At 46.4% G+C, this 26,641-nt stretch overlaps 2 protein-coding genes across 8 annotated transcripts in view; both read right to left on the bottom strand.

Moving 5' to 3' along the window:
* Window positions 1-26,641, bottom strand: part of LOC137635390 (zinc finger protein 83-like) — a 65,874-nt gene that overhangs the window by 4,696 nt on the left and 34,537 nt on the right. Inside the window, exons 1-2 of one of the 7 annotated variants that reach the window (XM_068367866.1) lie at window positions 15,945-16,288; window positions 15,147-15,209 (exon numbers count right to left, since the gene is read on the bottom strand). The exons of 3 other annotated variants lie outside the window; for them this stretch is intronic. The gene's annotated coding sequence lies outside the window, so the exon portion shown is untranslated. Of the gene's footprint in view, window positions 1-15,146; window positions 15,210-15,944; window positions 16,289-16,639; window positions 17,460-26,641 lie in introns of those variants that run through there. 3 more of the 7 variants (XM_068367865.1, XM_068367869.1, XR_011042661.1) reach the window with 3 other exon arrangements.
* Window positions 13,339-14,985, bottom strand: LOC137635396 (zinc finger protein 665-like). Its single transcript, XM_068367875.1, has 2 exons — window positions 14,640-14,985; window positions 13,339-14,531 (listed from the first exon to the last, which is right to left on the bottom strand). The coding sequence occupies exons 1-2, from the start codon at window positions 14,983-14,985 to the stop codon at window positions 13,339-13,341; spliced, it is 1,539 nt and encodes a 512-aa protein (XP_068223976.1).

Below are 26,641 nucleotides of genomic sequence, written 5' to 3'. Positions count from 1 at the left end.
ACTGATCTAGTAAGAGATTCGGGAAGAGATCAGGGGGACAATTAAGAAGTAGGTTTCTTTGACTTCAATGAGGACCCCGAAAGCAAAGAATCTCTCTTGAGACTTCTTGCACCTACATCTAAAGCTCTCCCACTGGGAGGCAGACCACTCCCAACACCCAGGGCAGGTGTTGCCCTGATCACAATGCAGCCTATGCAAGCTGTATGTTGATACATTTAGAAGTGTGACCGTCCAGATAAAAGTTATTTTGAGTCTTTTGTGGTAAAAACTGTTGTAACCAAGACTTTCCTAATACAACCTCGCCAGTGTGTGAGGATGCAACAGTATTAGCTTAATACTAGGTACACAAGGGAACATGGTTTACCTGCAGTGGTTTGAGTTCAGCGTATGCAGAGAACCCAGGATGCTGCTTTCACCAAGAGAGGGGACGATGAAGAAAAGAATAAGATCCAGTGAAACCTTTTTATTCACACAGAATTAAAACCGAGTAAACAGTGCCCTCAACTTTCTGCTACTAGTCCAATAAGGAGCTTGAGGTATTATACCAGCTGTTGTGCAGCCACCACAGGGCCGATAGAAAACGTATCGAGCCTCCTGTGGGTCATATCTTGCAGGCAGTCGGCTGTGAAAGTGTTCTGATGTTTCCACACCCCAGCCTGAAGAACCTGTTTCTGAGAAGTTCCTCTTGAATGCCAGGGACGTAGCTACGCCTCTGACACTATGAGCTCTGGGGTGACGTGAAGGAGGAGGGTCTGGATTCAGCACATGGCCTATGACCTTGCAAATCCATGCTGAGATGGTGTTCTTGGTGGCCCTCCTCTTGGTCCTTCCTGAGCTGGCGAAGAGTGCAGGCACACGGGGACAGGCTGCGACTGTTCTCTTAAGGTACAACCTCAAACTCCTCACTGGGCAGAGTAAGAGATCAGGGTCATCTGTTACAAAACGAAGACTCGAAATCCGGAAGGAGTCGAATCGAGGATCAGTTACTCCCGGGTTCTGAGTCTAAGCAAAACACTCAGGGACAAAGCTGAACGTTACCTCTCCCCCATCTCCTTGAATGGGCGATGTCGTATGAGAGACCATGAAGTTCATTAACTCGCTTGGCCGAAGCCAAAGCTAGCAGGAACACCGTCTTCCAAGTTAGGTGGCAATAATGGCTTATAGAGAGGTCTCTTTAGAGACCTGAGAACTCGAACCACGTTCCACGGGGGAGGTCTCACTTCAGACTGAGGACAGGTAAGTTCCTAACTTCGTATGAGTGAGGAAAGTTCTAGCGATGAAGAAAGGTCCATTCCATTCAGTCTTAATGCGAGGCTTGAGGCTGAGCGATAGCCTTTTACCGCCAAGACATGCTGTTGGAGAGCATAGGTGCACTGCAGGGTGCTGGGGAGCTGGAGTGTGTTGGCGTGCGCAGCTGAACGCTTCGGAGGAGCATCCGGATAATGTACAGGAGACAGGAAGGATGACGGCAGGTTGGCAGAAAGGTCGAACTGGACCTAGGATGTGCCCTTTGGAAGGGCGAACATCCACTAATAGGAATTGCAAACGATCCACAGAAGAGTCGATGGCCAAGGACTAGCGGCAGCAACATCAGGGTAATGACCAGGAATGGGCGAAGGTTAAGGGCCACAGGACGACTATAGCGGAGGCTCCTCTGCAGGGGAAGGCTGCAAAGACATGACTAAAGAGCTGAAGCGGCGCCTTTTCACCGATGGTCAAGGACATCCTTTCAGGTGTAGCGGAGGGCGAGCTCTGAGACGTAGGATCAGTAAGCACACCTAGAGCAGCAGTCCTCCGAAGAGGAGTCTCTATGAGAGAACTCCTCCGAGGGGAAGAACCACTCACAGGAGACAGACGATGGACTTAGTTTCCCCCTCAAAGGATGAACAGAACAGGGTAAACGTAGTCGTTAGCAACAGCCGGAGAGTCTGGAGGGGCAGATGCATCGGCAGCGGCGACAGAAGATGCCTCTGACACCAAAAGTCGACAGGAATTAGAGGATCCGCCTACGAAGTCAACGACGGCTGCACACTCGCAACGCGAATGATGAGTTGCAGCAAGGATGACCACACCTGTAACAAAAGACATAGACAAGGACTCACCCGGGGGGAGAAGTGGGGCCGCTTCGCTAGGGGAAACAACACCATCTCTCAAGGACAAGGGTTGGTCACAAATTGAAGGGTCTACGCTACTGCTCCACAGTCTCTCGGAAGAGGCCGAATGAGTAGGAGTCAGGAGGCAGAAAGAAAGGTCTTGTGTTTTTTCCCTTCAAAGGAATCTTGAAAGGAGAATTATCCCGCTTTGACCTCTTCTTCCGCCGTCGCCCAAACCTTTCCCACTGGTAGGCAGACCACTCCCGATACACATTACACTTATTACCACAATCACACCGTTGACATCTGCAGTTAGGACAAAGGGTGTGGTGGTCGGTGTCCACGGCCGACATGATGGTACCGCAGGGCCAGCCTTCAAGTCCAGGGCAGGTACGCATGATGGCAAAAGTCAACACAAACACATACTATTAAAGAGAAAGAACAAGAAAAAAACCATTAATGGCAGTCCAAAATATAACTGGTGAGGATAAAGAACAACAACGAGCCTAAACCAAAGTGACCTAAATCACTGGTGTGTGAGAGGGAGCGGTAGCAAAGCAACACCACCCTATCCCAACTAACTAACGGAATGGGTAGTTAACCCTTGCTAAAAGTCTTATGGCTCATTTTCCAGCCTCGCCAAAAGTAATATCCCTATAAATAGCGAAGGTTTGTATAAAGTGACGGAACAAAGAAATATTTCTTAAAAGTTACATAAAATATATTTCTTTTTATCCCTCAGTATTCTATTTTTCATATGCAAACACCAAAAACAAACTTCACCCAAAATTAAACCCAAATGATTTCACTTAGTACAGTTAACATTAGGGTGAGCTATGAGCCCAAACAAATTGAATTTCCAAAAACAAACCATGACAGCCTCTGGACATGATTACTGCTCTATACCACAAATACAATCAATATACTGTAAACTTAATTAATAACATCAGATATTCAATTTTGTAAACTCACATTAATACTGAAACCTGTAGAATTTATTCTTAAATAAATTGGATTATGGATTTTACCCACAAGACCCAGCCCTAGGACTTGGAATATTACTCAGCAAAATATCTTTAAATCTTAACTTCATTCTTGTGAAACCTGAATACAGAACTGTACTAAGAATGCTGTAAAATCATTTGACGAGACACTGTCTCTCCAGAGAGACAAATGCAGATTGAAATGTTTGAGAAGAGCATTTGTGGAAATGAAAGAGAAACCAAATATTTAGATATTTTAATCAAGATTCTCCTCACAAGGACAATCCAATGGAAAATTATAAAACCTAAACTAATCACTAAGACCATAAAATAGATTACATCAACAAAATCACAAAAATCTTAAAAATAATGATACTTTTCTACCTTATTACTATACTTATATTCAACAAACCAAAAAAAAGCTATCTCCATACAATAGTACTTCTAAATAATTACATGACTTCATATTCCAATACAAGTAGACTGGCTTTTAATTCTTCCTTCCCGCTAACATTTATAAATTCACTAAAGTTCAAGAAGCAGGTAGAATCATCCAGTCTTACCTATAAAAAGAGACAATGTCACCAACATTCTTTCAAAAGGCTTAATGCTGTATATTATTCTCTAAGCTTTATTTAGGCTGTGACCAAGCCAATAAACTACTGCCCCTGAAACTGAATCAGCGGATATTTACAAGTTCAAACTTAGTAAAAATGTTTTTTCTGTTGACGATGTTTCCTTTCCTAGTTTTTATAATGCTAATTTATTCAACATTGTTATCTATCTTAAAATAATCTCATTTTTCATTTCTCTTATATAGTTTATTCTTTACATTCCCATTTCTTTACTGCACCAGGCTGTCAACTATTTGGTCCCTTGGGCTGGTAGCAATTTGCTTTTACATCTTGGCTTTTAATAGTAATAAATATGACAAACTTAAAACAAAGTTTGTATTTTTCCTAACATACAAACCCGAATTCTTTACTATAGGAGATATTCTAGCGCGAGCTGGAAAATACCACAGAAAAACCTTAACAAGGTCGTTAACGACCGGGCCAGTAGTTATCCACCTGTTAGGGGTGGGGGACTGCCGGCCGGTGGCTACTAAATACCTTCAATTGGATTCTAGCTAGGACTATATTAGGGGGCGGTGACGGAGGGAAGATTTGAGTAAAGAATTCGGGTTTGTATGTTAGGAAAAATACAAACTTTGTTATAAGTTTGTCATTTGTTCCTACACTAAATACAAACCCTCATTCTTTACTATAGGAGACCTAGTCTTGAGGCCAGGGTGGACGAAGGGTTCCCTATTCCTAGGGAAGATAGTCCTCAGACTAGACTCTATTGATGAACAAATCTCCCATTAACTTTTCTCTGTAGATCCCCAAAAATCTTAGTACGACTGAAGGTTTGTAATTACGTGGAAACAAATGTTTCAGTATGAAGAGGGTCGGGAACAATGACTTGGACCCTATCATACATAGGAAACTCCAGACCTTGAAAAGGGGAATCCTCATGACTACGAGTATAACTTATACCTTGTGAAAGGAGTCAGATGAGTTTCATACCTTATCTCCATTGGTCAGTCCAGCTGAAACTGGTTACAGACTAGGATACCCAGATGGGAGGAAGAAGAAAGGAGCAGAAGATAGATGGATGTTCTCCTAAAACCTAGTGCAACGCAGAATCCTCGACCAATGGCTACTGTCCCCTGAAAGGGCGCAAAGATAGTTACAACACCTGTTGCCCTGCCACAATAGGCCCTATAGAAAAAGTGTTTAAGAGACCTATGTGTCACATCGGTTAAGTAGTGAGAGGTAAATGTAGATTGGCGCTTCCAGTCTCCAGCTCTTAAGACTTGGGAGACTGAAAAATTCTTCTTAAATGCCAAAGAGGCAGCCACTCCCCTAACTTGATGGGCTTTGGGTTGAGCTGCCTCTGGGTCTCCGCAAATGGCTCTCGCAATAACTTTCTTGAGCCAGAAAGAGATGATATTGCGAGAGATTCTCTTCTTTACCTTATCGGTACTGAGGAAGAGATGACCGAGGCGTGGTCTGAAAGGTCTGGTGCACTTCAGGTATTTCCTTAGTGCCCTGACTGGGCACAGTAGCAATTGGTCAGTATCCTGTGTTACCTTATTGAGGCTGGAAAATTGAAATTCTCTTAACCTCTCATCGGCTGATGAAGGATTCTGAGTTTTGGCCACTAAGCCTGGCATGAAGTTGAGCGAGACTTACCCCCATCCTCTAGAATGGGTGACTTCGTAGGATAGACCATGAAGTTCACCAACCCTTTTTGCCGAGGCCAGAGCTACAAGGAAGACGGTCTTAAGGGTTAGGAAGTAGTCAGAGGCCCTATTTAAGGGCTCATAGGGAGGTCCCTTCAAGGAACGTAAGACCAGGGACACGTCCCAAGGTGGTGGTCCAATCACCAGTGGGGGGCAAGATCTCTTAAAACCTCGAATCAACAAGGTGATATCTTCTGAGGTGGAAAGGTCAACTCCTCTCAGTCTACAGATGAGGCTTAAGGCTGATCGATAGCCCTTAACTGCCGAGACTGATAGGAGTTTCTCCTCTCTAAGGTACACCAAAAAGTCTGCCACTAATGGAAGAGAAGGATTGAGTGGAGACACGTCTCACCCTCTACACCAAGCTGCAAACACTCTCCATTTTGCTTGGTAGAGGTTTGTGGAAGATTGGCGCAGGTGCCTGGACATGTGTTCAGACACCTTCCCTGAAAAGCCTCTTCTTCTGAGGAGAGACTGGACAGCCTCCAGGCATGAAGCTTCAGGAAGTGGATCCCCCGGTGGGGGATACCACTGTGTGGCTGTGTCAACAGATGGGGTTCTAGAGGTAGAAACCTCGGCACTTGAACCAGCAGGGAAAGGAGGTCTGCGTACCACTCTCTGCTTGGCCACGCCGGAGCTATTAGCGTTAGTTTGCAGTTCCGGGAGATCCTGAGTTTATTGATCACCCTTCTGAGCAGGCAAAAGGGTGGAAAGGCATATGCATCCAGGTTGTCCCAGGAGTGTTGAAGGGCATCCTGGATCGGTGCCTGGTGGTCTGGAACTGGGGATCCGCAGCGGGGAAGTTTCGCATTTAGAGAGGTGGCAAAGAGGTCTATTGTGGGGAACCCCACAAAGCTATTACTGTCTTCGTTACTCGAGGATCCAAAGACCATTCGCTACTCAGCACTTGGTGATGCCTGCTCAGTTGATCTGCCACGATGTTTCTCCAGCCCGGAATAAACCTGGCTGTGAGAGCAATGCTGTGACTTTCTGCCCACTGGCAAATCTGGACTGCTAGCAGACAGAGGTCTCTTGCCAGAGTACCCCCTTGCTTGTTGATGTATGAGACGGCTGTGGAGTTGTCACCCATCAGAACCACCTTTCGTCCTTGTAGATCTTCTACGAAGAATTTTAGGCCTTTCAAGGATGCTAGTAATTCCAGATGTTTTATGTGGAGAGACTTCTCCACCGGAGACCAAACTCCTGATGCTAATTTCGGGCCTAGGTGTGAACCCCATCCCCGTAGCAACGCATCCGAAAAGAGTATTAACTTCGGACTGGGGCTTTGGAGGGGGAATGCCCTTTTGGGTATTCTCTCGGGTCGACCACCAATGAAGATCTTGTAACACCAGATTTGGAACCTCCAATGCCAAGAATGGGGAATCTGTGTTTTGAGACCAATGAGGCTTCAGATGCCATTGGAGACTACTCATTCTCGACCTTCTGCCTGGAACTTGTTTTTCCAGGGAGGAATGATGACCCAGAAGACACTACCACGACTTGGCTGAAGGCGGAAGTGGAGACAGGAGATTGGCGATGGACTGGTCCAGTCTCCGCAGCCTGTCTTCCGACGGAAACACTCTCCCTACCTGGGTGTTGATGGACATACCCAGATAGTTTAAGACTTGGGTTGGAGTCAAGCAAGACTTCTCTGAGTTTACAAGGATCCCCAGGTCCTAGCAAAGGCTCAGAAGTCTTCTCAGATGATCCAGAGCTAGTTCCCTGGATGAGGCTAGGAGTAGCCAAACTTGCAGGTATCTTAGCAAATGAATTCCGTGCTTGGGAGTCCACGAAGATACGAGTTCGAAAATCTTCGTAAAAACCTGTGGGGCGGTCGAGAGGCTGAAGCACAGGACCTTGAATTCGAAGATTCAACCCTGAACCAGAAAGCGCAGAAATTTCCGAGATGTGCGATGGATCGGCTCTTGGAAATACAGTGGTACCTCTACGTACGAATTTAATTTGTTCCACAACCGACTTCGGATGTAGAAAATGTTCGGATGTAGAAATGAATTTTCCCATAAGAATACATGGTAATTCATTTAATTCGTTCCTCAGCCTAAAAACCCATAATAAATCCTTAATAAATAGCTACACATAATTACACATAACAATAACATAACTGCATAATATGAAAGAAGCATGTAAAAAAGATAATTATAAAAAAATATTAAATAAAAAATGTGTTTTATTGCCACTTTACCTTAGAGACAGGCCAACGCAGGTGTAGGATTTGCTACGCCACGAGGAGACGGACGATCGGGGAGAAGGTAGATATGGTGTTAACATGTTATTTAAATAAATACTCTATCTCTCTCTCTCTCTCTTGTTCTTCTTCACTGTTAGTGTTAGAGACGTCTATTAATTTTTTCTGAGAGAGAGAGAGAGAGAGAGAGAGAGAGAGAGAGAGAGAGAGAGAGAGAGAGAGAGAGAGAGAGTGAGTGAGAGATTAAACAAAAATGAGAGATTAAACAAAAATGAGAGATTAAACAAAAATGAGAGATTAAACAAAAATGTGTTGTGTACATATGATTTTTAACAGTGTTAACGAGTTGAAAGACAGTTAAATGTAACTAAAAAAACAATATCAGCGAATCTGAATTCCTTTATTAACTAAAACAAATATTGATACTGTACAAACACACTCGTGTGCGTATGCGCAAACACACACACACACACGAGGAAACAGGATCCACGAAGAGGCAGAGATGGTGACTGCGATAACATACCGTAACTTACCCTACGGAAATTTTAATCTAACTTAGCTCATTTACTTTTTTTTTCTTTTTATATTTCATATTTTTTAAATTTTTTTTCTTTGATTTTTTATTTTCATCACTTTCAGTGACGAGTTACGGTATGTTATCGCAGTCACCATCTCTACCTCCTCCCCGACCGTCTTTCTTACTGCGTAGCAATTCTTGCACCTGTGTGTGTGTTTGTATCAATATTTGTTTAAGTTAATAAAGGAATTCAGATTTGCTGTTATTACTTTCTTATTTACATTTAATTGTTTTTCAACTCGTTGACGCTATTAAAAATCATAAGTACTCTAAACACATTTTTGTTTAATCTCTCTCTCTCTCTCTCTCTCTCGGAAAAAAAAATAATAGACGTATCTAACACTATAACAGCGAGAGAGAGAGAGAGAGAGAGAGAGAGAGAGAGAGAGAGAGAGAGAGAGAGAGAGAGAGAGAGAGAGAGAGAGATTTTATTTAAAGAGCATGTTAATGCTATGTTTAGAGAGAAACAGAAAAAGAGAGAAGTCTTATTTAAAAGAGCTTGGTAATAATATCTTGGTTTTCTTTGCTTCACTTTTTTCTTTCTTTCTGTTCATCACGCTGGCCCTTCTCACAAATGATCATTGCCAACAATCTCTTTGTCCTTTATCCCTATCAACAAAAGGCGTTCTATCTCTTCCAGGGTATTGCTATGATGTCTTGTAATAATGGTGATCCCCTTCGATGGTTATTTGCTTTAATGGCTGCCTTCAGCTTGATGATCCTCGAGATCATAGGCCTATTCCGGCCATATTGTTTAGCCATACAGTATCACTCACATGCACACTGCTCTCAAGTTTTTCTATAATTTCTTGCTTCAATTCTAATAAAAGAATTGCCTTCTTCCTGTACTGAAACTTAGCTTCTTAGGCACCGTGATTATAGGTAAAATAAAAAAGGTAATGTGAGAAAAGGAAGAAAATAAGCACTGTTAATAACAGACCAAACAGAGGACAACCACACGATACACACAAGAACAGAGAACTGAGCACTCGACGCTCAATGGCGTAATGTTTACTTCGTATGTTGGAGCAACACTTTGGATGTCGAGGCAGAAATTTGGTCGAATTTTACTTCGTATGTTGGAAAATTTGTATGTTCGGACATTCGTATGTAGAGGTACCACTGTATGCATCTTTTAAGTCCACAGATGCCATAAAGTCTCCTGGATGCACCGCTTGGGTCAAGGAGACAGCTGTCTCCATTTTGAATGGAGTTTGCTTTACAAACTGGTTCAAGGTCGAAAGATCGATTACTGGTTTCCAACCTCCCGAGGCTTCCTCTACTAGAAAGGTGACTGAAAAACCCCGGGGAAGCGTTGGAGACATCTTGAATGGCGTCTTTTAGAAGCATGCTCTGGATCTCTCGAGCTAGGGCTTGCTGTTTCCCAGGATCCCGAGGGATCTGGGAGGACGAGATCGGGGGAGGAGTTAGAGGAGGAGGAGAGTCTATGAAGGGGATGCGGTACCCCCAACGAAGCACCTTGATGGTCCATTGCATGGCCCCCATAGCCTTCCACCTCCTCCAACTCCCCTGCAGGCAACCCCCTACGCACCTTGAGGGGGAGCTGTGATCCTATTTCTGTCTAGGGTTCCTCCCTCTGCCTTTAGCCTTAGGAGGAGTCGACTTTCCTCTGCCCATTGGTTTGGGAGTAAAAGAGGGGCGGCTGAGGGTCTTGCATGGCAGTGGAGTTGCGATTGTTGCTTTGGGTTGTGGAGTTGGCTGCCGTTGCATTGGGCGAAAGGAAACAGCCTTTTGCATTGCGATGTCCTGCGTCTCTTTCCTCCAAGTATCCAGGACAGAGGAGACCCCCTGCTTAGAAAAGAGGAGAGGTTGCAGAAGAACTGACTTTCTCAAATCAGACTTTTCAGTCTTACCGAGCTCCTATGAAGTCTGGAGACTACAGATTCCCTCCTTTTGAGAATCCAGTTGCCCCACATTGTTGCAGCCGTAACAGTTAGGAAGTCCATTGTTTTGGCCCCGCCTGCCTTGACTTCTTGTAGGGACTGCATGGAGTTTTGGTTTGAAAGGTTTTCGTGACTAGCTAGGTAACCGACCGTACCTGACCACGTGTCAGACCAGGATAATGCCTCCAGAAGGGACATTGGTGCTGCTTCCATTGCCGAGGCTTCTGTGGCAGTGAAAGAGACTGGGAGAGAAGAGTGTCTCTCTGCAGAGCAGCCAGACATGAGCCTTGCTGTGAGGGGATCCAGTGTCAGAGGAGAAGGGTTGGCATCTCTGACCTTGTAAAAACGCCTCTGCCTCGAAAAAGGAAAATGCAGAAGTTTATGGGATTGATCCTTGAGACTTCAAGGAATCCGTTTCCCCCGAGATGGCCTGTGAGACCTTCATCAGACGGCCAGATGTGTGAATAGACCAGGGAAGTTCGATTCTGGTCTTAGGGTTTGGTTGAGGACGACATAGTCTGTCTAAGGCTGGAGCGTCGGTATGTCGAGGTGACGGATGTAAATCTCCGAGGCCTGAGATATTACAAATCGTTCTTAGAGCCCTCAGATAGGCGGATGGTTGTTCTTACGAGGAATCTTCCAGTTGTGCTAATTCCTCGCGAGGGGGGGCGATAGAAGCCCGAGTGTCTGAAGGTAACGGCAAAGTAGCACACTCCATTGCCGATATTCCCAGGGAGGGCTGGGCGCTAGCCAATGGCGCCGCGCGCCTGACCTTGCCTGGAAGTTGATGGTTTAGGCGAAGGCGACCGAATTAACGGTACTGTCTCAATAGGAGGTTGCATTGATCGGTTTTCTTCTCTGTTCTCAGCCGAAGAGAAGGGTTGAACCCCTATGTCTTCTGAAGTTCTCGTGAAGCTTATATTCCGTAACTCGTTAGAAAGTACGGGAACGGGAGCTGTTCTGTCCGACCTCCAAGGGCGAGGTGAATGACCCCGCGCAGGTAAGTCCGGAGTTTTGCGTGATCGGGAGGTTGAAGGACGGGAGCGCTCTCTCTCTGTTGATATAGAGCAACGGCGAGATGAAGAGTTCTTTCTCCCTTCCCTAGAGCGCTCTGAGCTCCTCCCGATAAAATGTTAAGGGAAGGATTTGCGCTCAGAGTGCTCTCTTTCCTTAAATTTAACATCGCCCCAACGGCAGCGCTTATTGCGCTTACGAGAAAACTCTCGTGACGAAGAGCGCGAATGTATGGTATAGCTCTTCTTCTTATAGCGCCTAAATGATTCCACGCGAGAGAAAGACGATCACGAAGCAGAACGATGGCGCGAAGATGTACTCTTTTTATGTTTATGGCAAAAGCACTTATCGCTTCTCGGCGAGCCATTTCATAAAAAGACAGAGGGCGAGGAAGAGCTAGAACGATGACGTCTCTTCCTATGTCGCCTCTCTCTCCAACGAGAACGTCTGGGTGATGAAGAGCGAGCTCTCCTTTTCCTCTTATCTATTTCTCTCCTATCCTCTGAGGATGACGAATACGATGAGGAGGAGGAGAAGGGGGAGGTATCGCGATGATCGCACTTGCGATGTTGTTTCGTAGAAGCACATGCACGAAGTGAAGTAGGTTCTGCGGGAGCTGAAGTTCTTACATCTGCTAACACTTCAGCGGCCGCCAATTAGGCTGACGGGATGTCGGCGAGGTCTGAAACTCCCGAAGGCTCCAAAACAAAAGGGACCTGAGGTAAAATTGTGCCTGCGAGGAACTGGTTCCACACTTCCACCGAAGGAGAACCAGGAAGTCCAAGGGCAGGCCATACTGCTCGTACGTTATCTGGAATAGAAGCGGTAATAGAATTATTTCCGGTGATGGAAGAAACTGTCCCACTAGGAGGGGTAACTTGATCCTCCTGACCCGGGGGAATGGGAGTTAAGTCAATGGTGCCACTCTTCCTTGACTTCCCCCCGGAGGAAGGAGGCAAGGAAGAGGCTGAAGGAAAAGATCGAGAGGCCGAAGAAGAGGCCCGAGACTCCTTACCTTTCGACGGCGAACCTGGAGGTAACGAATCTTTCTTGGATTTATTCTTCTTCCTCTTCATAAACTTATCCCACTGCGTTGGCAACCATTCTCTACATACTTGGCAGGGGTAGCCTTCAGAACACCTATGACCTCTAAACAAAGAGCATAGGGAATGAGGATCCACCTCCGGAGGTGACATGAATGTGCCACAAGATGTCGGGGGAATCCTGGGACACTTCCTCATACAGTATTAGAGGACATCACATCTAATAAAGAAAGAAAAGAAAAAGTTAATAAAAAACCACACTAAAGAAAGGCTAGTCTGCCAGTCAAACAAAAGCAGGAGCAGCGGTGTTACCACTGCGACGGCTAGAATTAGATTGAAGGTATTCAGTAGCCACCGGAAGGCAGTCCCCCACCCCTAACAGGTGGATAACTATCGGCCCGGTCGGTAACAACCTTGGTAAGGTTTTTCTACCGTATTTTCCAGCTTGCGCTAGAATATCTCCAATAGTAAAGAATGAGGGTTTGTATAGTGTAGGAACAAATGCTGATATGAGAAATTTGGAAATAATTTATATTTTTCCTAACAATACAAACCTGGAGCTCTTTACAGAGGAGACGCATTTGGCAACAGTTGGAACTAGCAGTAAAACATCTAGCAAGGTGTAACTACCATAAGCTAGTTAGCGAAGGGAGAGCAAGAGTTGGACCAACCACCTTGCTCACACCAGCAGTTGTAACTGAACGTCACTTTGCAATTGCGGCAGGACTTCCTGAGGGAAGGTGATGGCGGGATCAGTATGTGTTAAGAGCTCCAGTATTGTACAAGGATACAACAAAAAATACAAATTATTTCCAAATCTGTCATTTGTTACGGCACTATATACAAACCCTTACGATATTTAGTGGAGACTCACCGTTAGGTGGGCGTGAGTTAAAAAAACTAACTGGCTAATGCCTGTTCTGGGGTGCTGCTCTGTGCTTCACATGATCTGTTTGGAGGCACCACGTCACCTCGTCGACTCTGAGAGCTAACGGCCTGGGCAATCGTGCGAAGAAGTAAGAACTCTCACATCTATAATCTTTGCTGTTTTTTCTCCTTTATTCCAGATGACAATATCAGATTTTATAGCACCTCCTTCTATGATGATTCTTGAGGAAACCTTTAAGACCAAAAAGCTTTACCACACTCCGTGCACATGAATGGTTTTTCTTCTATGTGAGTTATTAAATGTTTATAGTGTCTCTGTTTTAAATGATTTATTTTGCCACATTCATGACATTGGAATAAATCTCTCATGTGATTTCTTATGTCTAGTGAGATATTTTTTCGAAGTAAAGAATTTGCTACAGACATTGCATTTGTATGGCTTCTCTCCTGTGTGAATTCGTAAATGTTCAGTGAGAGATTGTTTCGCAGGAAATGCTTTGCTACAGACATTGCATTTGTATGGCTTCTCTCCTGTGTGAATTCGTAAATGTTCAGTGAGATATGCTTCTCTAGCAAATGTTTTGCTACAGACATTGCATTTGTATGGCCTCTCTCCCGTGTGAATTCTTAAATGGTAAGTTATTGTTTGTTTAGAAGCAAATGCTTTGCTACAATCATTGCATTTGTATGGCTTCTCTCCTGTGTGAATTCGTAAATGGTCAGTGAGATACGCTTCTCTAGCAAATGTTTTGCTACAGACATTGCATTTGTATGGCTTCTCTCCCGTGTGAATTCTTAAATGGTAAGTGAGAGATTGTTTCGAAGCAAATGCTTTGCTACAGACATTGCATTTGTATGGCTTCTCTCCCGTGTGAATTCTTAAATGGTAAGTGAGAGATTGTTTCGAAGCAAATGCTTTGCTACAGACGTCGCACTTGTATGGCTTCTCTCCTGTGTGAATTCTTAAATGGTCAGTGAGATATGCTTCTCTAGCAAATGTTTTGCTACAGACATTGCATTTGTATGACTTCTCTCCCGTGTGAATTCTTACATGTACAGTGAGACTTGATTTTGTAGTAAATGTTTTGCTGCAGACATTACATTTGTATTTCTCTCCCGTGTGAATTCTTAAATGTGCAGTAAGATGTGCTTCTCTAGTAAAAGTTTTGCAACAGACATTGCATTTATATGGCTTCTCTCCCGTGTGAATTCTTAAATGTGCAGTGAGATGTTCTTCTCTAGTAAAAGTTTTGCAACAGACATTGCATTTATATGGCTTCTCTCCCGTGTGAATTCTTAAATGTGCAGTGAGATGTGCTTTTCTAGTAAAAGCTTTGCTACAGACATTACACTTGTATGGCTTCTCTTCCATATGAATTCCTAAATGTCTTGTGAAAAGATTTTTTGTAGTAAATGCTTTGCTACAGACATTACATGTGTATGGTTTCTCTCCCGTGTGAATTCTTAAATGTAATGAAAGACTATACCTATCACGAAAAGCTTTCCCACATTCATTGCATGTGCATCGCTTTCTAGCTAGAGCATTAGAGTTAACATTACCAAAGATCCTTTTTTTTATCTGCTTCTCATTTATTTGATTCACCTCTTGATTCGAAACATCTTTCTGTAATAATTCTCTTCCACTGATTACACATGAAAGTCTTCCCTTTTCTTTTCCTTTATCCTCTTTCACAGCTGTCCCTAAGTAAGTGTCTCCACTTTCCTCATCATTGACATCCCCTTTACAACCTAATGAACCGTTTTCACTCAATGATGCATCGTACTCGTAGGAATTTTTCAAGTAGCTTTCGCTAGAATCAAATATTTCTGGCTCTACTTTGACTTCCATTTTTGGATCCAAGAAAAGAGCGCCATCATTAAAAAGAGCATCACTGCTAGACATATCATTATTTTCTGGATTGACTCCAAGTGAAAGTGGATCTTCAATTTCACTTTTCATTGAAAATTCAAAAGGTGGTTCAGAATTCATCCTCCTCTCCCTATCACAAGATGACAAAACCCTTAATATTATTTTTAATAGACTTCAAAGAGGAAATTAAGACTAAACTTCCTATTCTCAGACATCATACTGTACAACAAAAACTTCCAACATGACCCTTTCTTTTCCAGTCTTACGTCTCTTGCGTATACCTTCAGTAGCTTACAAGCTTTAGCAGCAAGAGGTGGATGATCCCTTCCTTTGAGATGAAAAGTCTGGAAGAATAAAAAACTACAATCAGTTGGGGAAGAGGAAAACTCAATAAAAATAATGGAGTTTTCTAAAAATAAAATAAATTTATAAAGTTATGTAATTTGCATTTTTCCTAAACATACAAACCACAGACTTTGATCTGTGTTCTATCTGTTCTTGTTACACATTTCAGGCATCTAAAAATCTCATATCCTCTGTAGATTCTATAATCTACAGAATCTCTTGTGACATTACTGGTTTTATTCTTTAAATAGCTTTCCCCTTGCTCTTCAAAAAGACAAAGACATTTCATCCAATGTCTTATTTCCTTTACTGTACTTCCTCTCCAGTCACCATCAAAATTGTCTTGCTAATACTGCTCTGCACCTCTGAACCTTCCTCCAGAATTATGAACACCAAAAGCCTTTATAGTAATCTTGCACAGACACGAAAATTTACCAGAAACTCTTCCATATCACTCCCTCTGCCTTTTGCTTTGGTTCTACTGTTATGGCAAAGTATCAAGTTGTTTCTTTCTGGTTGCCTTTGTGTTGTCCAGTACCTTCTCAAGAACAACAGATACCCTCCATCCCTGTGAAGATGGACCAGGAATTCTGCAATTTTAGGCAGACAGGGTCTGGATGAAGAATGACATTTCATCCGGCACCAGCGTCAAAAAAAACTGCCCATTTGACTTCATAAACTCAACGTGTAGAGCGTCAAATGTCTGAGGCTAACTAAACGAAAAGCCTTCTTACTTTGAGAACCTCCGGACAGGCTCCAAGCATGAAGATGAAGCATGTGGAGCCCCTGATGAAAACGATGAAAGTGAGGCTGTTCGTGTAGATCTGATCACTCTAGCAATCAGACGGGAGGCTCCACTAAGACCACAAAGAGGTCTGGGAACCAGTCCTTCCGTGGTCAGAAGGGAGCGATGAGGGTCAAGGAAAGACGACTGGTTTCCCTCGCCTTGATAAGACGCCCAGATCAGAGAGAGGCGGGAGGTGTACACCTGAAGACTTCTTAAGCTTGTAAGTGGGCATCTGTCCTCATGTACTGGGGATACTTGAACGAAGGGATGACGACTTGGCAACAAAAGTTCATTCCTATGAGATGGGATAAGAATTGAATAAAAACTGGACAGAAAAATTATTTACAAAAAAGAAAAGAAAAAAAAAAAGCCACCCACTCATTGGGCACTCCTATATCAATACAAAACCACAAGTACCTTTCTTTTTTTTTCTTAAGACACCCCCACACCCAAAAAATAAGACATAAAATATAAAAGGTTTATGATGCAAATTTCTCAGCAATTAACACCAAAATAGGGATTTTGAGCGAAGCCAAAAATGACAAATTCGAAGATAATTTGTATTTTTCCTAACCATATAAACCTTAGCTATTTACATTGGGTGACATTACTGGTTTTATTCTTTAAATAGTTTTCCCCTTGCTCTTCAAAAAGACAAAGACATTTCATCCAATGTCTTATTTCCTTTACTGTACTTCCTCTCCAGTCACCATCAAAATTGTCTTGCTAATACTGCTATGCACCTCTGAACCTTCCTCCAGAATTATGAACACCAAAAGCCTTTATAGTAATCTTGCACAGACACGAAAATTTACCACAAACTCTTCCATATCACTCCCTCTGCCTTTTGCTTTGGTTCTACTGTTATGGCAAAGTATCAAGTTGTTTCTTTCTGGTTGCCTTTGTGTTGTCCAGTACCTTCTCAAGAACAACAGATACCCTCCATCCCTGTGAAGATGGACCAGGAATTCTGCAATTTTAGGCAGACAGGGTCTGGATGAAGAATGACATTTCATCCGGCACCAGCGTCAAAAAAAACTGCCCATTTGACTTCATAAACTCAACGTGTAGAGCGTCAAATGTCTGAGGCTAACTAAACGAAAAGCCTTCTTACTTTGAGAACCTCCGGACAGGCTCCAAGCATGAAGATGAAGCATGTGGAGCCCCTGATGAAAACGATGAAAGTGAGGCTGTTCGTGTAGATCTGATCACTCTAGCAATCAGACGGGAGGCTCCACTAAGACCACAAAGAGGTCTGGGAACCAGTCCTTCCGTGGTCAGAAGGGAGCGATGAGGGTCAAGGAAAGACGACTGGTTTCCCTCGCCTTGATAAGACGCCCAGATCAGAGAGAGGCGGGAGGTGTACACCTGAAGACTTCTTAAGCTTGTAAGTGGGCATCTGTCCTCATGTACTGGGGATACTTGAACGAAGGGATGACGACTTGGCAACAAAAGTTCATTCCTATGAGATGGGATAAGAATTGAATAAAAACTGGACAGAAAAATTATTTACAAAAAAGAAAAGAAAAAAAAAAAAGCCACCCACTCATTGGGCACTCCTATATCAATACAAAACCACAAGTACCTTTCTTTTTTTTTCTTAAGACACCCCCACACCCAAAAAATAAGACATAAAATATAAAAGGTTTATGATGCAAATTTCTCAGCAATTAACACCAAAATAGGGATTTTGAGCGAAGCCAAAAATGACAAATTCGAAGATAATTTGTATTTTTCCTAACCATACAAACCTTAGCTATTTACATTGGGTTTACCTTTTAGCGCAGCTGAAATTGCGAGCCATTAGAATTTAATGAGGGTGTATTACCCCCACACTAGTTAGCGGGGAGGGGGGGTAGGGAAGTGGTAGCTAGCTACCCCTCCCCCCCCCCCCCTCACACACAGGTGAATGCTCACTTTCACTTAGAGGTAGGACTTGTCTTGGGGGACATGGCTGGCAGGCAAATATGTGTAAATAGATAAGGTTTGTATGGTTAGGAAAAATACAAATTATCTTCGAATTTGTCATTTGTTCCGTAACCGAAATACAAACCACGCTATTTACATTGGGTGACTTACCCTTTAGGTAGGGTGGAAAGTCCCCAGCGATACTGGCTTTGGCTTTACCCGGGGACTCAGAATCCGAGTGAGACGCACTCGAGAAAAGGAGTCCCTGCACCTCACAAGTTCCTTGCTCCGCAAGGAACCATGTGGCCTACATAAGCTTGTGTGTGAAGGAAGATGTGTGACCCGTCCTAGGCAGTTGACCTGGAGTTCCAGTAGAAACTCTGGGTTAGGACGTTCCCAATACCACCTCGTCAGGGTATGGGGGACGCGACAGTATTGACTCAATACTCGGAACACAAGGAAGCATGGTTTACCTGCAGAGGTTCGAGGTCAGCTATGCAGATACCAGGATGCTGCTTCCCCGTAGAGGGGATGATGTAGAAAGAAGTAAGGGCCAGACGTACTTCTTTCGTTCCTGCAGACTAAAACCTGATAACAATGCCCTCAACCTTCTGCTACCTGTCCAAAAAGGAACCTGAGGTTAGACCAGCTGTTGTGTAGCTACCACAGAGCGATAAAAAACGTATCGAAACTCCTGTGGGTCACGTCCTGCAGGAAGCGGGCTGCGAAGGTCATTAGACGCTTCCAGACTCCAGCTTGTAGCACCTGCGTCACAGAGTAGTATTACTCGAAGGCGAGGGACGTTGCGATATATCCGACATCGTGCTGTAGGGCGACGTGACGGGGGAGGGTCTGGAGACAGGTCGAGATGAATGTCCTTGAGTCCGAGCTGAAGAGGTATACTGGTGACTCTCAACCGTGTCCTTCTTGTGCTCCCAAACCGGCTGCAACTGAGGACAAACTGCAGCTGTTCCCAAAGCTAACCTCTCGATTCCTTTACTGGTAAGGAGGAGAAGGTTTTGGGACATCAGATACAGAATGGTGACTCGAAATCTTGAAGGAATTGGACCGAAGGGCCGGGACCCCAAGATTCCGAGTATAGCCAACAACTCAGGAGCGAACCTGAATGTTGCCTTCCCCTATTCCTTAGAAAGGGCGGAGTCGTACGAGACCAAGAAGATTGTTTACACACTGGCCGCGGCCAGAGTGAGCAGGAAACCCAAGACGGAATATGATCAGAGGCCTGATGTAAAGGGTCTTGAGAAGATCTCTTAAGGGACTAAAAAGTCCGAGCCATGCTCCAAGTTGGAGGTCTCACTCCGACTAGGGCAGGGATGTTCGCAGCTTCGCATGAGCGAGGAAAGGTCCAGCGGGAAGGAAAAAGTTATTCCTTTTAAGCCTGAAGGTCATGGAAAGGCTGAGCGACAGGCTTCATTGCCGAGAGCGGAAAGGAGTTTCCTCCCGCCGAAAGGCAATAAGATCGTTATTGCTGGAGAAGAGGCCTGAAGGGAAGAGGTATATCTCCCACGACACCAACCACCGAAGACTCTTCACTTTGCCTGGAAGACCCCTGCGGATGACTATCGCAGATGACGCGACCTCCGTCCCGCGACTGTAGCGGGTTGTCCCTTCTTGAGGAGGAGGCGTAGTGTCTCCAGGCATGAAGCCGAAGCGACACCCCAGCTCGTGAAAGATGTTGCAGTGTGGTTGTTTGAGTAGCCTGTGCCGTGGGAGAAGCTCTCCCGGGAGTTCCGTCAGGGAAAGCAGAGGGTCCGGAAACCGTTCTGCGCATAGTCCCAGTGGAGCTCTCAGGGCCATTGAAAGGTTGACAGACAACCTGGTCTTGTTGAGACCCATTCTCAACAGACAACAAAGGAGGGAAGACGCAGGCGTCAACGTTGTCCTACCATCACCGGAATGCATCTTACCAGAGTCTCGGGGTCTGGGACTGGGGGGAAGAACAGCGGAAGCTTGAGGTTCCAAGCTGTCGCGATCAGGTCCCCCAGACCAGGACTTGCTGGACTCTCAAGGCCAAAGACCCCCAGGTACACTCTCTCTACGAGGCTCTGCTCGGATGGACGGAGAGAACATTCCTCTGCCTGGAATGAGAGAGCCGATGGTGGTATTGAGAGTATCTAAAATCATCTCGGTATCTCTACTGCAAGATGCAAAGGTGTGAAAATGCGTCCCCTGCTGGACAGAACACGCCAGAACCATGAAGTCGACGCGCACGGAGCGACTCGGCAGGAGCTGTAGGATCTGTAGAGGGGCCAGACTACGGCCCCTAAGCCTGCCTGAATGATGGAGAGGTATCCTTCAGGTACTGACCATAGGCCTGGACCGGAACATGCCCCCCCCCCCCCTTTTCTTTGACGAGTCCGAGAACATCATCAAAAATGTGGGGAAAGGACGAGAATATCCACTCCCATCAAGAGGTTCCATAGGTCAACACCCATTGCAGGTCTAAATGTTCCGCTGGTCCCATAGGGGCCAGAAAGTCCGGTTAATCGTTGCTTTGAAACCACCGGAACTTGGACCACCCCACATGGAACTTATCCTGAGGCGACCGTTCGGAACTATAGACGGGTCAATGAGGAAAAGAGAACTAGGAAACGTTCCAAGGTAGGGCTGAAAGCTCTGCTTGACTGAGAACAGGTACTGCGACTCTCCTCAGCCTTGCCACAGTCAACTGAAGGGAAGGCTCGGAGGAGGTGGCAACAGAATCTGGCGTCCCCAGGTGGTCACCCATCCAAGTACCGACTAGAACCGACGTTGCTTAACCTCGCTGGACGGACGAGAAGCGGGGTTTCCAATGTGGTAAGGCCGTTGACTCAATATCATGGCTAGATACTCCAGATGTTGAGGCAGAAGAGAAGGCTCCTAGCAAAATACCATGAACCCCCACTCATGGTAAGCATCCGGAAGCTTGTCCCGGCGCTGAAGAAGGTCGAACCAGACCTACCGGAGTTGACCAGACCTCCAAAAGGCGAAGGAGGCGGAAGCCTGCACCTGAGCGGCCATGAGGAAAGCAGGGAGAGTTCTCTGGGGAAAAAAACCTGCGATGCCACGGCGGGATCGCCACACTGCATCTTAAGCAGGAATACCTGCAGTCTAGGCTGAATTCCACGAGCTTCCTGGAAGATGGATGGAATGGAAACTGAAAATACCCGTCCTTCCCATCCAGGGCCTAAGGAGTCCTGTCGCCTTGTTACCAGTCTGATCGATTCTGCTGTTCCACGCTGGACGAAGTTTGTTCGACAAACTTGATCAGGGCTGAGAGGTCGACTACGGAACTCCCGTCTCAGATACTTTCTTACAAGAAAGGATCGACTGAAGAAGCCGGGGGTGAAGCCGTCGATGATCCTATGGAGGACCTTCTCCTAAGGCATGGATCATTCTGCCCAAACAGGCAAACTCTTGCCGACCCTATGGCATAGACGTTCAGAGACACTGAATTCGCTGAGAGACGGCAGGCGCGATATCCTTGGCTGATCACATAGATCGTGCAGGAATGGGCATCGGGAAGCTGTCATCCGGATGAGTAACCTTAGGCATCCTCCCAGCGTGAAACCTGCAAGGGGAAGGTGCCAATCCTAGAGTTCATGAACTCTACCGCTACCTCTAGGACTATGCCTCCCCCCCCCCCCCGGAAGGGCCTCCAGTGCCATCTGTTCCTGACAGGAGGGAACTGCAATTGGACACCTTGTCTCAGTTGTCGTAGCCGGTCCAATAACTTAGGCCGACGTGGCTGAAAGAAAGAGGCGCTGGAGCCCTGCAGGGTCTGGAAGGAAGCGCCTTGGAGGAGTGAAAACGGAAGTCGACTTCCTCCGCACAGCCGCTGTCTATGTCTCTGTCCTTGGGCACAAACAAACTCTTCTCAAGGATGGAAGGGTGTCTGAGGTTGTCGACATCCACGGATGAGACACCCAAAAGGAAGCCCCCGGTCATTGCGTCCAGATGGTCCAACATCAAGCTTGCCCGCAAGTTCGATACTTGACGGCGAAACGCCAAGGTGCTTGAGCCCGAGAGGAGGAAAGTACCCATGACCTTCCTGTAGCTTCCTTGAACCAAACCTCGGGTCGTAACCGAGGAGGGAAAGGACCTGGTAAGCCCCTTTCACGAGATGGAGAAGAGGAAGGGGTAAACAGTCACCCCTTGGCCGATGGAGAAATCTCGAACGGAAAGCCCCCCGCCAAAAATCCTTCCAGGGAATGACGGGAAAGGACTAACCCAGGTTCTGGAAAGAAGAATGTTGCTCAGACCTCCCTGAAGATTCTTCTTATTCTTGCATGTGCCATGCTCTGCGTTTACGGGGTGAGGCCGTGTTCTGGAAATATGCTCTAGAATACTCGCCAGGCTGGCCATGCTGCGAAAACCCCAATGGGAATCGCGGTCGCAATCGCCCTGGAGCTCACGCGATGGTAAATCAATGATTGGCGCGTGGGCGAACGTTGAAACGCCCATGCGCGGTCACGCAGGAACGCAAACGAAGGTGAGCGAAGGAGCGCAGAAGGAGGGCGAGCGTGGTAGGAAGGGCGAGAGCTGGTGGTCGGCGAGCGATAACCCATAGGCGAGCAATGGATACTGCAAGAATTAAGCCGACGTTCGTGCGAAGAAACAACGTAGGCTCGCGCGACGGAACACCGTCGGTCCGCGCGACGGAACACCGTCGGTCCGCGCGACGGAACACCGTCGGTCCGCACGACGGAACACCGTCGGTCCGCGCGACGGAACACCGTCGGTCCGCGCGACGGAACACCGTCCGTCCGCGCGACGGAACACCGTCAGTCCGCGCGACGGAACACCGTCCGTCCGCGCGATGGAATACCGTTGATTTGCGCGAGTACGTCGGGTGAGCACAGGCGATCGGGAGACCGATGACGCGTAGGCGGGTGATGGCGCGTTGACGAGCGATGGCGCGTTCTGGCGAGCGATAGCCCGTAGGAGAGTGAAGGCGCGTTGGCAAGCGATGGCGCGTCGGCAAGCGACGGCGCGTTAGCGAGCGGTGGTGCGTTAACAAAAAGCTAGCGCGTTGGCGAGCGGTGGTGCGTTAACAAAACGCTAGCGCGCAGGTGAAGAATCGCGCTGGCGCGTAGGCGATTGCCAACGTGAGTGAGACCAGTGATGGCGCTAACAGAAGGCGCGCAGGTGCATCAGGAAGGCGCCCATTGGTGCGTGGCAAAGAAGGGTGCGCAGATGTGCGCTGGCAAATGAAGAAAGCTGGCGCACAGAAGGACAGAAGTAAAGGTGAGCGCTGGCGAGCAGGGGGAAGATCTACGGCAAGACTCAGCTACCGGAGATCGTGATCCACAGCAGGCGAGCGCTAGATCGCTACTGATGGTGGTCAGGGGAACTGACACGCGTGGCAGATCGATGGCGATCGTTGACGCGTAGGAGATTGCTGACGAGCAGGTGAACGTTGACGCGTCTCAGGTCGCTGGCGAGCTGGTGATCGCTGACGAGCAGAAGGCAACGCGTGGAAGCCTGCGCGTAGAAGAAAAGTCCTTGACCCAGACCTGAACCGAAGTTCTAGATCGCGAGGGCGAACGTGGGCGCACAGGGCGCGTAACAGGAACCAACAGGAACAGGAACCAACAGGAACAGCAGAGATGATCATCATGACAGCGCTGACGAACAGGAGAGCGCTGGCGAACAGGAGAGCGCTGGCGAACAGGAGAGCGCTAGCGATCAGGAAAGCGCTGATGAGCAGGAGAGCGCCTGTGTAGCAGGAGCAGGAGAGCAGAAGGGCGCCCAGGGGAACCCTGACACGCAAGGGAAGAACCCCCGTGGGAGGCAACCCTTTGCCCTGAAGGGATCGTTGTCCGTCGGGAGACTGATGTCCGTCGGAAGACCGTTGTCTGTCCGCCGGGAGACTGATGTCCGTCTGAAGACCGTTGTCTGTCCGCCGGGAGACTGATGTCCATCGGAAGACCGTTGTCCGTCGGGAAGACCGTTGTCCGTCGGGAAGACCGTTGTCCGTCGGGAAGACCGTTGCCCGTCGGAAGACGAGGTCAGACTGCTGTCCATCTGCACCAGGGGTGGAAGATCAAGAAGGAGTTGTAGAATGCATACGGAGATTCAAAAAGGCGCCTCTTAGCACCCTTATAGGGAGAAGAGAGGCCCTTACGATGAGGCGGACGGTGAGCCTTACGGCGAAGGAGGCCAACAGCAACAGCAGCAGAAGAATCCTCCGAAGAGGAGTCTCTATGAGTGTACTCTCTCGCGAACGAAAGAGAAACACTTCGTAGAAGAGACTGGCCAGCCGGTGACCTAAATGGAGCAATCCTCTGAAGAGGGGCTCCTGCAGTTGCCCAGCCCCTTGAGCGAAACTGCAGGTGTGACTGCTCAGCACCAAGAGCATAGTCGCACGAAAAAAAGGCAAGAGAAGAACCCCCCAAAAGGCGAAAAACTCAAGCCTGGCCAGGAAAAACTTCCCTCGGAAGGAAAGTTACCCACCCAAGGAGGCAAGCCTCCTGAGAGTTCTAAAATGAACTGGAGAGCTGTCAATCGTCACGGGAGTACTTCCAGTAGAAGGAGACACGCCCCTGACGAAAATCCAAAGGGGAGGCAGCAACAGCCGAATCCCCAGGCCTCAACAAGACAGCTCACACCGTTGCCATATTACAGAAACGAACTAGATCGGTAACTGTATAAAAAAAAAAAAAAAAAAAAAAAATCATTAGTACACATTCATTCCCCCGGGAGGGCTCCGAAGAGGAATCCCGAGGGAAAGGAACAAAAATTACACAACAGGCACGTGCCCTCACAACCACTTACATTCACGGAAGGAGAGCTGTAACCAAAACAAAATTATAACAATTATAATTATGAAACTATGTAATTATGTAATTTAAAAATGAATGAACACTAAAGAAAGAACGAAAACCCCGAAAGGAATCGTTCTACAAAGCTGAAAAATTAACAAATACAATTAGATTCATAAACTAATTGAGACAAAACGTACGGCGTAGCAACCCCCCCACACGGGAAGGAAGCTACAAGGGGCGTAGTAAACGTAGTAAAAGGGTGAACGACCTCAAGAGAGAGAGAGAGAAAGACCGAAGTCAAACTCGACCGCAACCCATAAAATTACACCGTGGTGGCCTAAACTGCTGAGGGCTCCACGGAGATATCGTACACTACACACAACACTGAAAAGAAAACTTACAAATTTATATGCTCAAATATATATACAAACATGAAAAACTGTTTACATATATATTGAGTAAAAGAAAAGTAAGTGATTAAGTAAAGACAAAACAAACAATGGCTGCCAAGCGCGGACAAAGACAGAGACGTCTGTCCCAGTCCGAGCCAAAAGTGAAAAGTGAGCATTTACTTGTGTGTGAGGGGGGGGGGGGAGGGGTAGCTAGCTACCACTCCCCTACCTCCCCGCTAACTAGCGCGGGGGTAATACACCCTCGTTAAATTCTAATGGCTCGCCATTTCAGCTGCGCTAAAATGTAAACCCATTGTAAATAGCGTGGTTTGTATTTCGGTTACGGAACAAATATATTTTTGGGTGATATGGCCGTGTCGTCCTGATGGACCCTCCCTCCTTTCTAAAAAGGAGTATACATATATGTAAAAAAAAGTCCCCACCCGAAACTACTTTATCTGCGGCTATCCATGCTTAATTGCAACAAGGAATAGTTCGCCGGGGTGGTACAGGGAGGGAATCCACCGGGTAACCTTGATAACGGCTCCCCTTCTGTTGGGCCACTCTTCCCCCTCAAAGTGAAAACTCTATTTGGGGTGAAGATTGCCATGTGTCCTATCAAGAAATATGTCCCCTGATATTATGCGATATCCTTAAACGGATTTTGAAGCGAGGGGGAAAATCACAAATTTTAAGTAATTTGTATTTTTCCTAACAATACTTACCTCGAACTACTTTCTTAGGAGTATCTGGGATCTCCTCCCAACCGACCAGAGTTTTGTGTAGTTTACCCCTAGTCCTGTTTTCTATGAGGGGTAACCTCAGGTGGAGTGGAACATGCCCTGAGGCTATCCCCCAGGTCAGAGAGCATGCTTGCTCAGGTCTCGATCTCCAGTAAGTTCTTGATAGCTTAGGTATCTATGAAGTCCAGCAAGGCACTCGGGGTAGGATGGGCGGGCCATTACCCAAAAGTAGTTCGAGGTAAGTATTGATAGGAAAAATACAAATTACTTAAAATTTGTGATTTGTTCCAACACAGAATACTTACCTCGAACTATTTTCTTAGGAGACTTATACCTTAGGAGGTGGGAGTGTCCTTCAGGACCTAGAGACCGTGATGAGAATAGAAGAGGAATCTAGGTAGGAGATTAGGTTCTGCTGACCTCAAAGAAAACACGAGAACAAAGGGAAAACTACGCAAAAAACCATCTTAGTGTCTATGTAACTCACTTCTGCAAGAATCCTAGGAGACATGTCCTTCCAATGATAGTGTATCCCATGGCAGTTTCAGGGGGCTACCCGAGCCATTTCCGGTAAGGGAATAGGGGAAGGAAGAACAAGGGGCTCAGGAAGGAACCTGTGTCTCTTGGACTCGCTACCCGCAGTTACCATTGGGGCTACACCCTTAAACCATTTGGAGCGCGGAAATGACGGGACCGTGCAAGAACCCGCCCAGGGACTTTCTCGAGTAGTCCTTCAAGCAGTGAGCCGTAAAGGTCGACTGGTTAGACCAAGTACCTGCCCGCACGCTTTGGCTCACTGCCATGTTCTTCTCAAATGCCAAAGAAGCATTTAGA

Source organism: Palaemon carinicauda, unplaced genomic scaffold (genome assembly GCF_036898095.1).
Source record: "Palaemon carinicauda isolate YSFRI2023 unplaced genomic scaffold, ASM3689809v2 scaffold12, whole genome shotgun sequence".
In the NCBI taxonomy this organism is placed as follows: domain Eukaryota; kingdom Metazoa; phylum Arthropoda; class Malacostraca; order Decapoda; family Palaemonidae; genus Palaemon; species Palaemon carinicauda.
This window is presented reverse-complemented; position numbering and strand designations above follow the sequence as displayed.

Bases quoted from the DNA above. Each gene is read 5' to 3' on its own strand.
- LOC137635396 (XM_068367875.1), bottom strand. From the start codon at position 14,985: ATGAATTCTGAACCACCTTTTGAATTTTCAATGAAAAGTGAAATTGAA. The intron at 14,532-14,639 runs GTGGAAGAGAAT...CTAATGCTCTAG, and splicing joins AAGACTTTCATGTGTAATCA to CTAGAAAGCGATGCACATGC.